General features: G+C 43.8%; 1 protein-coding gene and 1 pseudogene across 1 annotated transcript; one reads left to right on the top strand and one right to left on the bottom strand.

Moving 5' to 3' along the window:
• Positions 1-1,709: 1,709 nt before the first annotated feature.
• Positions 1,710-9,350, bottom strand: mrm2 (mitochondrial rRNA methyltransferase 2). Its single transcript, XM_029635854.2, has 2 exons — positions 8,946-9,350; positions 1,710-2,323 (listed from the first exon to the last, which is right to left on the bottom strand). The coding sequence occupies exons 1-2, from the start codon at positions 9,244-9,246 to the stop codon at positions 1,890-1,892; spliced, it is 735 nt and encodes a 244-aa protein (XP_029491714.1). The 5' UTR covers positions 9,247-9,350; the 3' UTR covers positions 1,710-1,889.
• LOC115110314 (oxidized purine nucleoside triphosphate hydrolase-like) lies at positions 9,199-18,057 on the top strand (annotated as a pseudogene).
• Positions 18,058-18,202: the final 145 nt, after the last annotated feature.

The raw sequence follows: 18,202 nt of genomic DNA, 5'->3' as shown, positions 1-18,202 counted from the left end.
AATCGTACCCACAATGACCTCTGCGTCAGCAGCAATAACAAATCGAACTTGAGGTTACCACGGCGGTGGAAAGAAATCTGGACAGCATAATCAGCTCACACAGTGTGCAACGTTATCTATTATGTCCCCTCCTACCTACACACAATGCTTGATGGTAAAGGTGACTGGCTCCAAACCACTCTATGGTGGAACTTGTATAGCCGGTGCTAGTCTCATTTATGGCAGTGAGGTTGAAGGAGTATTGAATAGAAATGCTTTGCTCATTCAGTCGGTTCCAAGACATTTAACTGGGCAATATTTGTTTCTTTGGTCTTCAATGATTTGTGAAAAGTCGAGGCATTTGAAAAACATAATTCAATGTAGAGTTCAGTGGTCGATACCATGTAGACAACGTTTAAAATTAGGTTGATTTTGTCACGCACGTACCTAATATTTTTGTGCAGGCTCAGATGTCCACATTACTATTCATTCTATGTGCTGTGTAACACAAGTCATGTGGAACTCAATACGCCAACAATGAACCCTTTACAATCTAGCTGCTGATCACTTATATAACTGAGGAGATAACAGGGAGGTATCGATGGCTTGAAAGTCACAGCTCACTGGCTAATTGTATGAAGGTTTATAATAGCGTCATGGAGACAGGGCCCCTCCACCAATGTATGGTATCAAATATATGAAACCTTCCATGTGCTTCTTTATGGTGAGGTTATTTTCATCATATTCTCTATTTTAAGAAACATTTGTATCCGTTACTCCTTTCCCCATCACATTTAATTGTGTTCTCAGTCTATTGCACAGTTCTGATACATTTGTTTCTTTGTTCCTGGTCAAATCAGCAGAGTACTTTCAAACTCTGAGAGCCACATAATTACAGAAAGTAGTCAGTGACAAGAGAGACAAACAGGCAAAGTAAATAGTGCCAAATCAACACTACTGTGGACCTTCATCCCAAGGTATTTAGCTCTGTATCTGAGGGAAATCTCAATCAGTGGCAGTCCACTTGGCAAAAATAATTCAAAACCACATCATTTCAAGCAGAGCATTCAAATGCCAGCCTGATGATGTATTGAAGAGCACATCTCCGCTCTCTGAGAGCGAAGACCAACACTATTTATAATGCACGGCTTCAGTGGCATCAGCCATTTCATTAGTCATGCTGTCCGTGGCTCTTTCATCCAGCCTGTTTTCCCTTTATAAGCCCTAAATGAGAGAATGATTACATGTTACTACATGGCTGGCAAAACAGATTAGAAGCATTACAAATGGAAAACTGGAATACTTATTATCTCACAAATACCAAATGTACTTTGTACTACTTCAGACATGCCTGACAAAGGAAAAATAATTGTTCTGACGTGCACAGAAATTTACTTGAGGAACACGGTGGCTCTGATGACAAGGGGCTTGATTACATACAATACATTCTGGCCCGTAGATGTTGATATCACCTTGTCTGTGGGCAAAGATGAAAACAGCCAGTAACGGAGAAATTGTTGGCCTGCAAATGCGCAGCTTATTGATACCTCAAGGGTGCCATCTTCTGGTAGGCTAAATATTTCAGCTCGAGTGAGAAATGAATGAAGCATGCTTGATCCAAATGTCTTGTTGGATTTACAGATGTGGCATGGATGTGACGTGTACTTATAAAGTATGTCTAAAATATTTTAGGGAAGGTTTCAAGAATTGTAGATGTTGACTAATGTTAATCATTGTAGAATATCCATCGATTTTAATGAGTTGGGTAAAGATATCATAGCACACTATAGATTTTTTTGAACAAAAAGTACATCCAGGAAGGAGAAATAGAGGGGCTCCTCAAGTGCTTTAGCACCTCAAGCCGTTCTTTGCAGGTGAACAAAGCTTACGACACGCATTCAAATATACAGTCACACTATTTTATTTTCTCTGTACGACCGGGCAAGGAAAAACAACTCGGACGACTCCTTTCGGCTGGCTTTTGGTTTGACTGTCCTGACGTCACGGAACACAGCTGAAAGCTTCTGCTGAAGCTGGTGCGCCAATGCCCCGTCCCAATACTTACAAATGAGAGAGCCACCGGTCTGCAACACCTTCGCAGCCAAGTCAATCAATGACAATGACATTGTGATGAGTTTTTCATGGTCCATCTCCTTGAAACCACTGGCATTGGGTGCCATATCACTCATGATGACATGAGCCTGGGCACCAGGGAGAAGTTCAAGCAGCTTGGCATGTGTGACTGGGTCGGTGATGTCATGATTGGACAGGAAGTGAGCTCCATCTAGAGGTGCAATACGCAGAAGGTCAATTCCAACCACAGTGCCACGAGGGAATTCTCCATCTGGAAGAAAGAAAACATGCAAGAGGTCATGAAGTGTGGAACTACTGTCATAACTCATTTTTACAGCTTCTTGTGCTAAAAGGACATTGGATAACACTGTCGAGCCTTGACAATTAATTTCACTGATGTTCTACAGATGATCCGAATGCTTGTCACACAGCTCTCCACAAGACCAGCAATGAACTTAAAATGTCAGAAAAGAGAACAATGAGGCAACTGTACATCGATTCCACCCCCAAAAGTAACATTCATATTTACTATAACGGTACTGAGACGGTTCAAGGTTCGGTGGCCAGTTTGGATCAATTTCTCCACTACTTCGACCAAATAAAACCTCTTGTTGCTAAACTTAAAACCTCTCCACTGTCACTCCCGACAACAGCCTCCACTCCCTCTGTGCCCTAGTATGTAGTCCCCAGTGTCGCTGTTCCTCCCTCGCCTGCAGCAGACACAGCCCTGAGCATGAATCTCTGACGCGTGACACCAGCAGTACAACAGCATCTTCTAGAGGAGGAGATCAGCCTGGTGCTTCAGCATCGGGATGAGGTTTGGGAGCCGCAGTGTGCAATGAATAATGTTGAGGAGGAAAACCAGGCTCTCAGGATGGAAGTGTGTAGACTTAGAGAGGAACTGTCCAGCACAGTCAACACCAGCCACATGCACGACCTGCAGAAGGAGCTACATGAGCTAAGGCAGGAATTTCTCAGCCACAACCATCCACTCTACAAAGAGTCCGACAAAAACCAGGACAACAGCTGAATCAGAACCCACCAACCCAACTGACCACTCCATCCCCAACTCACAGCCTGTAATTCTCCAATCACTCCTGCCATCCTCCACAGACCTGACGAAAAACCAGACATTATATTAATCATGGACTCAAATGGAAAATTTATATGAGAAAAAACTTTTCCCAAATAAAGACGTGTCAAAGTTATGGTGCCCCACAATAGAGAGAGCTTTGGAGATAATGACTGTGGGCCAGCTTGTCTCCCCCAGCCATATCATCATTCACACGGGGACCAATGACCTGTGTGCCCAACAGGAGGGGGTGACCACATCACTAAGGGGAGTGATAGAAAGGGCCTCCACCATCTTCCCCTTCGTGACTATAGTAATATCTACCCTGCTCCAGAGGAGAGATTTCCACCCTGCCACCATCCAGAGGGTAAATGCCAGCCTCTCTCAGGACTGTGTGCTAAGGCCCAACGTCAGACGTTCCATTAGACCTGCATCTGGTGGCACCTCACAGAGATTGGAGAACAGCCATCAACACTGCCTTCGCAAACACCACCCTCTACCACTTCTCTCCAAGGAAATGCATACAGATACACTGAGCTATGCCCAAGCCGTACACAGTCAAAGAGGCCCCATGCAGCGTTTGGAGCATCGCCGGCCACACTGCCCTCCACACCACCCTCTTCAATCTCCCTCCCATGGTACCAGACCAGGCCCGCCTCAGCACAGCCCAACCAGACCCATCACAGCACAGCTCTACCAGACCTGGCCCATTACAGCACAGCTCTACCAGACCAGGCCCGCCTCAGCACAGCTCAACCAGACTCATCACAGCACAGCTCTACCAGACCCATCACAGCACAGCTCTACCAGAACTGGCCCATTACAGCACAGCTCTACCAGACCAGGCCCACCTCAACTCAGCCCAGCGCTACACTGCACCGACCACTACCCTAGGGTCTAGCAAAACACTGTTGAGGGTAGTGCACCACATGATGCAGTCCACACCATATATCATTCACATAATCAGCCACACTGTCCTCCATACCACCCTCCTCAATTCCCACACAACCTCCCTCCCAGGCTAGTTTTGGTTACACTCCCTACTCCCATCCCTGGGACAGGTCTGGGACACTCCTATCCCCCATAGCAGCTCCAGCCCTGCAAGAGGAGCCACACCAAGGCCTCCTGTGCACACCCAGAATGGAGCATTGGCAGCCGCCTCCTTTGGCGGGAGCTTCATCAGGGTGGACTGAGCTCTGCCAACACTGCTCTCCCAGATCCCCCCCCAGCCCCTGCATCCAGCGACTTGAGGGAGGTCCGTCAAATGCTGTCTACACTGCTCTCATGTGGGTTGGCCAGAGACCATGGCTAAGTCTCAGCTCACTCAACAAATAGCTGCAGATGACCCTGTGCCTGTTAGCTCTTATGGGACTGAGCTGAATAAGCCCTCCCTTTAAATCCCAAGGGTCTTGGGCTGATGCACCCAATTGTGGGATGTATGATTTTTTTTTTTTTAAATGGACACAATTAACATTTGGGTGCAGGACTCGTGTCCTGACATTCTGGTTCTCTCGGAAACATGGTTAAATGGTTCTGTATCTGATAAAGACATTGAAGTAAATTATTATAATGATGTGACAGACTACAGAAAGGGGGAGGAGTGGCCATATATGTCAAATCTAATTTCATGGTGTTCACAATCTTTAAATATTTATATTCCCAATACATTTTAGCTCCTGGTAGTAGATGTGCCCATAAACCAGAATACACACTTATTTGTTTCTGGGATTTACCGCTTCCATGGCGGATGTTATTGGTGTTATATCTGAGAGTTTAACACCTTTTTTGTCCTCGGAGTTGGTCATTTTATGATATTTTAATCTGGATTGGCTATCCCCGGCCTCCAATCAATTTAAGAGCATATACATAGATTCAAATCTGACTCGATTGATCTCAAAACCCACACGACTAAATGTGGAAAACCCTGTTAACTCCTCATTGATTCATTGAATTCTCACTAATAACCCCGAAAATATATATTTTAGTATTTGCGTATGAGCTCGGTGAAAATTGTTCCATAGTATGTATTAGAGATACAAAACAGCAAAATACGAATCGGTGTTTAATTAAGACCATTAAAACATTTTCTCCTTGAGGGTTTTTAAATGACATGTTCTACTCTGATTTAGCCTCTATCTCCCGCATTTTTGGATCTACTGCAATTTCAGAGCACACTTGTCTGAGTGTGCCAGAGCACAGAATAACTGATGAATTTTCAAACACTCAACACCCGTTAAATATGGCAGGTGTCAGTAAACCTCAGCAAAAAGTTGTATTTAAAATGGTTGCCAGCAGCACAGTTAGTCACCAACCCTCTGAATAACCAGCTCTGCTAGGGCGAGAAAAATGGTCAGAGTGAGGTTCTTTCATTTATGCCTGGAAGTAGCTAGCCTGCTAGCTAACTTAACCAGTGAGCTTGGGTGCTTGACTGCCGTTGTGAGGTCAGAACACTCGGATCAACCCTACTTCTCTGCCAGAGCGTCCAGTGTGCACTCCGAATGCTCCGAATTTACAAACGGACAACGCTCTGAATTTATGAACGCCCAGAGCGCAGTCTGAGCTCAGTCTGGCAATCCAGAATGAATTTATGAACGCCTAGAGCGCACTGAGCTCTGTCTGGCAATCCAGAATGAATTTATGAACGCCTAGAGCGCACTGAGCTCTGTCTGGCAATCCAGAATGAATTTATGAACGCCCAGAGCGCACTCTGAGCTCTGTCTGGCAATCCAGAATGAATTTATGAACACCCAGAGCGCAGTCTGAGCTCTGTCTGGCAATCCAGAATCAATTTATGAATGCCTAGAGCGCAGTCTGAGCTCTGTCTGGCAATCCAGAATGAATTTATGAACGCCCAGAGCGCAGTCTGAGCTCTGTCTGGCAATCCAGAATGAATTTATGAACGCCCAGAGCGCAGTCTGAGCTCTGTCTGGCAATCCAGAATGAATTTTATGAGTCTGAGCTCTGTCTGGCAATCCAGAATGAATTTATGAACGCCCAGAGCGCAGTCTGAGCTCTGTCTGGCAATCCAGAATGAATTTATGAACGCACCCAGAGTGAATCTTTGTTTTACATTTTAAAATGCACTGTGATGTGCTAGATGCCTTTTCTAAGATTGGGCTGATATGCTTGATGTATTTTTGCTGCAGCTCTCTGCCCCCCTGATTGCTAAATCATTAACCCATTTGTTTAACCTGATGATTATATCTGCTGCTATCCCCAAGGTTTGGAAGGCAGCCCATGTACCCCCCCCCCCCCTTCACCAAGGTGGTGACCCTTGTGACCTAAATGATTAGCAGCCCATTTCTAAAAACTTTCTTGCCTAGCAAAAATATTACAATCCTTGATTAATTCTCAGCTAAGAATCTTTAAAATGTATTCTAAATGTGCATCAGTCGGGTTTTAGACCAGGTCATAGCACCATCTCTGCTGCATCTCTAATTATAAATGATGTGATTAACTGTATGGATAAAAGGCAACATTGAGCTGCTCTCTACATTGACCTTTTGATACGGTTTATAATTCACTGCTAATGCAGTGGCTTTCCTCAATTGGTCTAGACCAGGCTGAATGTAACTGGTTTAAAAAATACTTGACAGATTGAACTCAATGTGTATCTACTGATGGTGTTAAATCAGGTTTCCTGGATACTATGAAAGGTGTCCCACAGGGGTCGATTCTGGGTCCTGTACTTTTTACTGTTTACATTAACAATATCGACTTGTCTGTAAAAAAAATATTTTACCTGCACTTGTACACCGATGATACTGTTGTGTATGCTATTGCCCCCATGGGTGACCAGGCTCTATCTGAGCTACAGTCTTTTTTATTTATTTCACCTTTAGTTAATCAGGTAGGCTAGTTGAGAACAAGTTCTCATTTGCAACAGCGACCTGGCCAAGATGAAGCAAAGCAGTTCGACACATACAACAACACAGAGTTACACATGGAATAAACATACAATTAATAATACAGTAGAAAAATCTATATATGGCATGTGCAAATGAGGTAGGATAAGAGAGGTAAGGCAATAAATAGGTCATGGTGGCGATTAAACACTGGAATGGTAGAATGTGCAGAAGATGAATGTGCAAGTAGAGATAAAGTGCAAAGATAAATAAATAAATACAGTATGGGGATTAGGTAGATTGGATGGGCTATTTACAGATGAGCCATGTACAGGTGCAGTGATATGTGAGCAGCTCTGACAACTGGTGCTTAAAGCTAGTGAGGGAGCCAGAGAGTCTCCAGCTTCAGTGATTTTTGCAGTTCATTCCAGTCATTGGCAGCAGAGAAGTGGAAGGAGAGGCGGCCAAAGGAAGAATTGGCTTTGGGGGTGACCAGTGAGATATACCTGCTGGAGCGTGTGCTACGGGTGGGTGCTGCTATGGTGACCAGAGAGCTGAGATAAGATGGGGCTTTACCTAGCAGAGACTTGTAGATGCCCTGGAGCCAGTGGGTTTGGCGACGAGTATGAAGCAAGGGCCAGCCAACGAGGGCGTACAGGTCACAGTAGTGGGTAGTATATGGGGCTTTGGTGACAAATCGGATGGCACTGTGATAGACTGCATCCAATTTGTTGAGCAGAGTGTTGGAGGCTATTTTGTAAATGACATCGCCGAAGTCGAGGATCGGTAAGATGGTCAGTTTTACAAGGGTATGTTTGGCAGCATGAGTAAAGGATGCTTTGTTGCGAAATAGGAAGCGGATTCTAGATTTAATTTTGGATTGGAGATGTTTAATGTGAGTCTGGAAGGAGAGTTTACAGTCTAACCAGATACCTAGGTATTTGTAGTTGTCCACATATTCTAAGTCAGAACCGTCCAGAGTAGTGATGCTGGACGGGTGGGCAGGTGCTGGCAGCGATGAAATTAGTAGCCTACTGAATGCAGGTCAAACTAAGTACATGTTGTTCTCTAGAGCACATAAAAATAACTGATGGTTTAAGCATATGTCCTTGGGATGGTGTTCATATTGATCTTGTCCCTGTTTACAGGGACATATGAAAACTGTCTTTAAAAGCATATTTGAAAGAAGCTTCTTCTATAGAAATATAACGGGCTTCTTCTATAGAAATGGGTCCTGCCTCTCGCTAAATAGTAGAAAGCAGATTATTCAGTTGACGTTCCTATCGGTCCTAGACTATGGCGACATCTATATGAACGCAGCTGCCACTTCATTAAAGGCATTAGATACAGTTTAATTTAGCGTACTATGCTTTATTACCGGCGACAATTTTAGTACTCATCACTTCATTCTCTATCAGAAAATTGGTTGTCCCTCTTTGATGTCACATTGCTATGTTTTCATTTATAAAGCCCTTTTACAAAAAGTCCCACTGTACCTAACATCTTGACTAAACTTTAGACATAGGAGTTACCACACCCGATCTCAGGGATGGTTAACTCTGGAAAGTAACTAAAAGTTAACTAAATGCTGATTTACCTTTCTTGCACCTTATTTGTGGAACAATCTTCAAAATGTTCTTAAATGTGATGTTCTGGTGCCTCTAGGGCAATTCAGAAAGCTGACTGAGGACCATATTACTGATGAATGGGTTTGTTTTGTTATGACCATGTCGTTCTTTCCGCTTGCATTTGTTTTATTTCTATTGCGCGTATTTTCAGGGCTCATCTCTAAAAGAGACCTCGGTCTCAGTATGACTCCCTGACAAAATAAAGGTTAGATAAATACATGTAAATAAACATGGCAGTCAGAACAATGTCAGATGCAGGAAAATATATATTTGGCCTGGCTGGTCGATTAATTATAACAGCATGTCATGTGCTAATCTGCCAGTTGGGTAAATACAAGACGTACTCACTAGCCCCAGTTGAGTTGACCCTGTGAACAGCGATCTGGCTCCAAGCACCCGGTGCAGCACCACAATCTATTACGTTGAATCCGGGTTTTAAAAGTTTGTATTTGTCATCAATCTCCAGCAGTTTGAAGGCGCTTCTACACCGGTAGTTGTGCACATGGGCAGCCTTCACAAAGGGGTCATTAAGCTGCCGAACTATCCAACGCTGATCCGCAGTACTCTTTCCTTTCAGATTATGCGCAGCCTTTTTTAGGACATGTACAGAGGTATGTAGGTATGATTTTTGTAACACTGAGTACCACATTATTTAGCTAAATGTAATGGCAAAGATGTTCTAATCTGTGCTAATGCTGCTGGCAGACAGCATTTCGTTCGAATTTGTAGTTGCACTTCCTGATCACGTGAATGTGTTGGACACGCTCGATTTAGTCAAAGACAACCGACTCCGCAATTTAGGGCTCCCGGTAGTCCTGCAGGGCGACATTAGAATCATACGTGATCCGCCAACCCGGCGCGCTGTGCGAGCTAAATTGATCGCAACTAATTAATCTGTCCGAGAACGTCAATAATGCACATAATCTGCGCAGATCTACTTGTTGTGGAGAAGTTATAACGCGTGGCAATTATTTTGTTTTCAAACATGTTAAATTATATGAGGATGCGTAATTAAATATGTTACCGTAATACTACAGCAACTGCTATCACCAGCTATGGCTTTTTTAATGGTTTGGCATTATACTTCTGTTTCCAGTCGACAATATTTGAGGGTAACACATTTTCACAGATCTTTAACTAAAACGACCAATTTGATCCTTTACCCGTGTCGAATGTTACAGGTCAGTGCCCGACACATTGAATACGATCACATGGCAGGCCTTGCCACTGTCAACGCGAGACTGGAGAAATTCGTTATTCATTCTGGATAACTCTAATCTATGAAAACCATTTAAGGACCAGATTGACAACCTAAAAGTTGCTATAAAGGCAAGTTACTTGCATTACTTGCATGGAGTTTTACTTCTAGTCTTACTTGAAGAATGCAATAAAAGGCTACTAGTTCAAGTTTGCTGCTGTGCACTGCTGTGATGTCTTGCATACCAGAACTTTTACAATAGTGTTTTGTCAGAAAATAATTTTACAGAATGCTTCTCAATAATCTGCAATGTATCATCTCTAGAGATACTGTAGCTTCGATGTAACCAAGAGAGTGAGGTCATCCATGGATTGTGGTCTACTGATTATTACACACCGATTATGTATATTACAGGTACAATGTTTACCAACAAGCTGCTGACCCTGGTGCTGGTGGTGCAGCCTGGACAGGGGTGCTGCTGGGCATGAAGAAGAGATGGTTCGGAGCAGGGAAGTGGAATGGGTTTGGTGGCAAAGTCCAACCTGGGGAGACTATTGAAGAGGCTGCCAGGCGGTGAGATTGTTTGCAGTCCTCTGTAGATGTCTTGAAAGGTTTCCCTACAGTTTGGCTTAACAATTTGCATGTAAAATCATGTTAACAGATTTCAGCACTGGGCAGCATCTGATACTACATACCCCCATAAATGTCATATTGTGATGTTACAGTAGGCATGGTCTGATTATTGCCTGTTATCTGAGGCCTACTATCTATTTCTTTTCCTACTCTGGTCTGAAAGCGACACACTATCCTGCTGCTTTCTCTCTACTTACAAATGGTTTGTTTCTTCCAGAGAACTGCAGGAGGAAAATGGCCTCACAGTGGATGCACTTGATAAGATTGGAAATAACATTTGAATTCATCGGAGAAACAGCTGCTTGATGTGCATGTTTTCCAAGCTGACAACTACAACGGGGAGCCAACAGAGTCAGATGGTATTCATTCTCAATCTCATGCATTCTATTTAGGGCCTGGTTTGTGACCAGGATAAACTCAGCCCAATAGGCTATAATCATAGACCCCATAGTTTTCCTTGAAAAAAACTGCTGCCCTATACTACATTCCTTTTTATGGACATTTTAGACCAGGGGTGTCAAAGTCAAATGGACGGAGGGCCAAATAAAAAAATCAGCTACAAGACGAGGGCCGGACTGTTCGAATGTTCATTGAAAAATTTTTAAATGACGCATATAGTCTAGTGAACCTAATTGAACCTACTGAAAACCTAACAAATATATTACAATATGATCAGATAAATAAAGCAATATTTTCTTATGGCTCTGTCAGTAATCTTTAATTTTCAACAGACACAAAAGACAAATTTCCTTTATATAAATATCCCCATAACATGAACATTAAATGAAAGAAACCGGTATTCAAGGCACCATCAGTAGACTATATTTTCTATTTTAGCAAAAGTGGGCTAAATTTACTTCAAAGAAAAAACAATAATAGCAATTTTCTATCATCCACTCAACTGAAATATTTTTAAAATATAATTGGATTGAAATACAAAAAAATAAAGTGCAAAAATCTATTAATCAAAAACAACACTTTGTTTAAGGAGAAGTAACATGCAGTGAAAACAAATATTAAATTTTAACTTTTAAACTTGAACTGAGTAAAAACTCTAAATATGTGATTGCACAGTAATGTTCACTTGTTTGAGGTTGAGGGTGATACTTGGTGGTGTCCCATCTTTTCCACAAGTTCATCAATGTTGGGTAAGGCTCTGAGCTGAAGAAATCCTCAGAATTGAGTGGAGGTGTTCAGCAGTAAGTCGACTTCTGTGTGATGTTTGTTCAGGTTCATCAAAGAAAACAGTTGTTCACACAGGTATGTGCTGCCAAACATAGACAACGTTTGAGCAGCCTGGATGCGCAGCTGGGGCATTGTGCCGGGAGGAAACGGGCGAACTCCGCAGCACCCACTGCCGCATATTTTGCCCTCAGTGCATCATTGCATTGGAGGTCAATCAACTCCATTTGGAGGTTTGGTGGTGAGCTTTCCACGTCAACAGCAAATGGGTTACCGAGCAGTTCCAACCTGCTTTTTTGTGCTTCAAAGTCAGCAAATCGGCGTCGAAAGTCAGCGGCAAGCATACCTATTTTATCAGCCAACTGTGTGCTCGGGAACGCACTGGTAGAGAGCTTCTCTTTCATGGTCTGGCAGCTGGGAAAGTGGCTCAAATTTTCTTTCCGCATCTGCGTCTCCCACAGAGTCAGTTTGGTTTTAAATGCCTTCACTGTACTGTACATATCAGAGATGACACGATCCCGACCCTGCAGCTGCAAGTTTATTGCATTCAGATGACTCGTAATGTCACACAGAAAAGCCATTTCACACAGAAACATTTCGTCTCGGAGTTGTGTTGTGTCTTTCCCTTTGCTGTCCAAGAACAGACAAATCTCCTCACGAAGCTCGAAACATCTTGAAGCACCTTTCCCTGGCTTAGCCATCGCACCTCTGTGTGATAAGGCAAATCACCATGCTCCGTTTCTAACTCCGTCAGAAATGCCTTGAACTGGCGGTGATTCAAACCTTTGGCTCTGATAAAGTTAACTGTGCGCGTGATGATGCTCATTACATGCTCCATTTTCAAGGCTTTACCGCACAACGCTTCCTGGTGTATGATACAATGATAAGCTGTCAGCTCACCTGTCGCGTTTTCCTCTTGCATCTTTTCCCGTATCTTCGCCACCAGTCCGCTCCTGTGTCCACACATCGCAGGTGCTCCGTCGGTTGTCAAACCCACGAGTTTTTCCCAAGGCAGCTCCATCTCATTTACACATCTTGACACCTCTTCATACAAATCATGCCCGTAGTTGTGCCATGCATAGGACGTAAAGCCAAAAACTCCTCTGTCACGCTTAGGTTGGAGTCCACTCCGCGGATGAAAATTGACAACTGGGCAATGTCAGAAATGTCGGTGCTCTCATCCACAGCCAAGGAATATGCAATAAAATCTTTTCCCTTTTTCACAAGCTGCTCTTTTAGATTGATGGACAACTGGTCTACTCTCTCGGCAATGGTGTTTCTGCTCAGACTCACATTTAAAAGAGTTGCCTTTTTCTGGGCAAACTTCGTCACAAACTTTAATCATGCAGTTTTGATGAAATCCCCTCCGTAAATGGCCGGGCTGATTTAGCGATCTCTTCTGCCAAAATAAAACTGGCCTTGACAGCAGCCTGGCCTTGTGATTTGGCTTTTTTGAACAGAGCCTGTCGAGATTTGAGGCCTCGTTTTAATTCCTCTGCCTTTTGTAGCCTTTGTTCCATGTCCATATTCTTGTTTTTGTCCGCGTGTTTCGTTTCATAATGTCGTCTCAGATTATACTCTTTCAGTACCGCCACACTTTCTCCACACAGAAGACACACAGGTTTTCCAGCTACCTTCGTGAACATATACTCCGACTCCCACCTTGTTTGAAACCCCCGGTTCTCAGTATCCACCTTCCGTTTTGCCATTTTTGATGGGTATCTGAAAGTTAATTTTACTGTGATGCTGACGACTGCTGTGCCAATAAATATTGAAATGAAGCAGCCTACTGCTCGGTGCGTCACCTTTGCATTGTGGGAAATGTAGTATTGGTGCGTGTAAAAGATCTGCGGGCTGCCGGCTTGCTGCGGGCCGGTTCTAATAATAAATCAAGATCATCCCAGGGGCCGTAAAAAACCTTCTTGCGGGCCGGATGTGGCCCGCGGGCCTTGACTCTGACATATGTGTTTTAGACTGATGTCTGACGAAGTTCACTAACTTATACCTTTTCTCTTATAGAGATGAGGCCGCAGTGGTTCGACTCGGACAAGATACCCTTTGGTCAAATGTGGGTTGACGATATTCTGTGGTTTCCACTGATGCTTCAAAAGAAGTTCTTTGGCTACTTCAAGTTTCAGGGTCATGACTTGATCATCGATCACAAGTTAGAGGAGGTAGAAAAGCTTTAAGACCGACTACTGGCCTCGGACTCATTCATACTGTATCAAAGAGCATTCCCACATGTTGTCTACCTGAAACATCCCTGGAGAAATACTGCAGAATTCTTACTGATTCCAGCTACCCTTGTTCATATTCAGTGCCAAGAAATCCCCAGGTCTTTGTAGATTTACAAACCCTTTGTTGCCAGTGACCATATGCCTGTGAATCAGTCAAATGAATTCCCACTGAGCCCAAACTAAATACTGGATGTGTAAATGTTGCTGACACATGTATCCCATTCCACTGTGTTTATATTACATTTCTAAAGTATGTGTGAATGCAGTGTGCTCTTTAGTAAAGTATGCACCTCTTTTTTGTTACTTCATTTTTTGTTACTTAATTATTTTTTCTTGGGCCTCTATAACTATATCTATTGGGTTTTTTTGCGAATTGGATTGATCCCCCCCCTACCACACGGAACCCCACTAATCCTACCGACGGAAACGCGTGGTGGCTAAAAACAGACCTCCATCCTATGCTAGCTTGCTACCGATGGCCCGGCTAGCTGTCTGAATCGCCGTGACCCTAACCAACCTCACTACTCACTGGACCCTTTTGATCACTCGACTAAGCATGCCTCTCCTTAATGTCAATATGCCTTGTCCATTGCTGTTCTGGTTAGTGTTTATTGGCTTATTTCACTGTAGAGCCTCTAGTCCTGCTCACTATACCTTATCCAACCTATTAGTTCCACCACCCACACATGCGATGACATCTCCTGGTTTCAATGATGTTTCTAGAGACAATATCTCTCTCATCATCACTCAATACCTAGGTTTACCTCCACTGTATTCACATCCTACCATACCTTTGTCTGTACATTATACCTTGAAGCTATTTTATCGCCCCCAGAAACCTCCTTTTACTCTCTGTTCCAGACGTTCTAGATGACCAATTCTTATTGCTTTTAGCCGTACCCTTATCCTACTCTGTTCCTCTGGCGATGTAGAGGTAAATCCAGGCCCTGCAGTGCCTAGCTCCACTCCTATTCCCCAAGCGCTGTCTTTTGATGACTTCTGTAACCGTAATAGCCTTGGTTTCATGCATGTTAACATTAGAAGCCTCCTCCCTAAGTTTGTTTTATTCACTGCTTTAGCACACTCTGCCAACCCGGATGTTCTAGCTGTGTCTGAATCCTGGCTTAGGAAGACCACCAAAACTTCTGAAATGTTCATCCCAAACTACAACATTTTCAGACAAGATAGAACTGCCAAAAGGGGCGGTGTTGCAATCTACTGCAAAGATAGCCTGCAGAGTTCTGTCCTACTATCCAGGTCTGTACCCAAACAATTTGAACTTCTACTTTTAAAAATCCACCTCTCTAAAAACAAGTCTCTCACCGTTGCCGCCTGCTATAGACCACCTTCTGCCCCCAGCTGTGCTCTGGACACCATATGTGAACTGATTGCTCCCCATCTATCTTCAGAGCTCGTGCTGCTAGGCGACCTAAACTGGAACATGCTTAACACCCCAGCCATCCTACAATCTAAGCTTGATGCCCTCAATCTCACACAAATTATCAATGAACCTACCAGGTACCTCCCCAAAGCCTTAAACACAGGCACCCTCATAGATATCATCCTAACCAACTTGCCCTCTAAATACACCTCTGCTGTCTTCAACCAAGATCTCAGCGATCACTGCCTCATTGCCTGCATCCGTAATGGGTCAGCGGTCAAACGACCTCCACTCATCACTGTCAAACGCTTCCTGAAATACTTCAGCGAGCAGGCCTTTCTAATCGACCTGGCCGGGGTATCCTGGAAGGATATTGATCTCATCCCGTCAGTAGAGGATGCCTGTTTTTTTTTTTTAAATGCCTTCCTAACCATCTTAAATAAGCATGCCCCATTCAAGAAATGTAGAACCAGGAACAGATATAGCCCTTGGTTCTCCCCAGACCTGACTGCCCTTAACCAACACAAAAACATCCTATGGCGTTCTGCATTAGCATCGAACAGCCCCCGTGATATGCAGCTGTTCAGGGAAGCTAGAAACCATTATACACAGGCAGTTAGAAAAGCCAAGGCTAGCTTTTTCAAGCAGAAATTTGCTTCCTGCAATACTAACTCAAAAAAGTTATGGGACACTGTAAAGTCCATGGAGAATAAGAACACCTCCTCCCAGCTGCCCACTGCACTGAAGATAGGAAATACTGTCACCACTGATAAATCCACTATAATTGAGAATGTCAATAAGCATTTTTCTACGGCTGGCCATGCTTTCCACCTGGCTACTCCTACCCCGGTCAACAGCACTGCACCCCCCACAGCAACTCGCCCAAGCCTTCCCCATTTCTCCTCCCAAATCCAGTCAGCTGATGTTCTGAAAGAGCTGCAAAATCTGGACCCCTACAAATCAGCCGGGCTAGACAGTCAGGCCTCCTTCTTTCTAAAATGATCTGCCGAAATTGTTGACACCCCTATTACTAGCCTGTTCAACCTCTCTTTCGTGTCGTCTGAGATTCCCAAAGATTGGAAAGCAGCTGAGGTCATACCCCTGTTCAAAGGGGGGACACTCTTGACCCAAACTGCTACAGACCTATATCTATCCTACCCTGCTTTTCTAAAGCCAAGTCAACAAACAGTTTACCGACCATTTCGAATCTCACCATATCTTCTCTGCTATGCAATCTGGTTTCAGAGCTGGTCATGGGTGCACCTCAGGCACGCTCAAGGTCCTAAACGATATCTTAACCGCCATCGATAAGAAACATTACTGTGCAGCTGTATTCATTGATCTGGCCAAGGTTTTCGACTCTGTCAATCACCACATCCTCATCGGCAGACTCGACAGCCTTGGTTTCTCAAATGATTGCCTCGCCTGGTTCACCAACTACTTCTCTGATAGACTTCAGTGTGTCAAATCGGAGGGTCTGCTGTCCGGACCTCTGGCAGTCTCTATGGGGGTGCCACAGGGTTAAATTCTGTATACATCAATGATGTCGCTCTTGCTGCTGGTGAGTCTCTGATCCACCTCTACGTAGACGACACCATTCTGTATACTTCTGGCCCTTCTTTGGACACTGTGTTAACAACCCTCCAGGCAAGCTTCAATGCCATACAACTCTCCTTCCGTGGCCTCCAATTGCTCTTAAATACAAGTAAAACTAAATGCATGCTCTTCAACCGATCGCTGCCTGCACCTGCCCGCCTGTCCAACATCACTACTCTGGACGGCTCTGACTTAGAATACGTGGACAACTACAAATACCTAGGTGTCTGGTTAGACTGTAAACTCTCCTTCCAGACTCACATCAAACATCTCCAATCCAAAGTTAAATCTAGAATCGGCTTCCTATTTCGCAACAAAGCATCCTTTACTCATGCTGCCAAACATATCCTTGTAAAACTGACCATCCTACCAGTCCTCGACGTTGGCGATGTCATTTACAAAATAGCCTCCAATACCCTACTCAACAAATTGGATGCAGTCTATCACAGTGCAATCCGTTTTGTCACCAAAGCCCCATATACTACCCACCATTGCGACCTGTACGCTCTCGTTAGCTGGCCCTCACTTCATACTCGTCGCCAAACCCACTGGCTCCATGTCATCTACAAGACCCTGCTAGGTAAAGTCCCCCCTTATCTCAGCTCGCTGGTCACCATAGCATCACCCACCTGTAGCACGCGCTCCAGCAGGTATATCTCTCTGGTCACCCCCAAAACCAATTCTTTCTTTGGCCGCCTCTCCTTCCAGTTCTCTGCTGCCAATGACTGGAACGAACTACAAAAATCTCTGAAACTGGAAAAACTTATCTCCCTCACTAGCTTTAAGCACCAACTGTCAGAGCAGCTCAGACTACTGCACCTGTACATAGCCCACCTATAATTTAGCCCAAACAACTACCTCTTTCCCTGTATTTATTTTATTGATTTATTTTGCTCCTTTGCACCCCATTATTTTTATTTCTACTTTGCACATTCTTCCACTGCAAATCTACCATTCCAGTGTTTTACTTGCTATATTGTATTTACTTTGCCACCATGGCCTTTTTTTTGCCTTTACCTCCCTTCTCACCTCATTTGCTCACATCGTATATAGTCTTGTTTATACTGTATTATTGACTGTATGTTTGTTTTACTCCATGTGCAACTCTGTGTCGTTGTATGTGTCGAACTGCTTTGCTTTATCTTGGCCAGGTCGCAATTGTAAATGAGAACTTGTTCTCAACTTGCCTACCTGGTTAAATAAAGGTAAAATAAAAAGGTGGAATGACAATGATTTTGATTGTTCAACTTCCTGTTTAATTTTTTATATTTCTTTAACTAGTTAAGTCAGTTAATACATTTTTATTTACAATGACGGCCTGCTGGGACAATGGTGCGCCGCTCAATCACAGTCGAACCAGGTACCTCTTGCACTGAGA

The sequence above is a fragment of the Oncorhynchus nerka genome, linkage group LG21 (assembly GCF_034236695.1).
Source record: "Oncorhynchus nerka isolate Pitt River linkage group LG21, Oner_Uvic_2.0, whole genome shotgun sequence".
NCBI classification, from domain to species: domain Eukaryota; kingdom Metazoa; phylum Chordata; class Actinopteri; order Salmoniformes; family Salmonidae; genus Oncorhynchus; species Oncorhynchus nerka.
This window is presented reverse-complemented; position numbering and strand designations above follow the sequence as displayed.

Coding starts and splice junctions, on each gene's coding strand:
- mrm2 (XM_029635854.2), bottom strand. CDS start 9,246: ATGTGGTACTCAGTGTTACAAAAATCATACCTACATACCTCTGTACAT. Junction 2,324..8,945: donor GGTCAACTCAACTGGGGCTA/GTGAGTACGTCT, acceptor TCTTTCTTCCAG/ATGGAGAATTCCCTCGTGGC.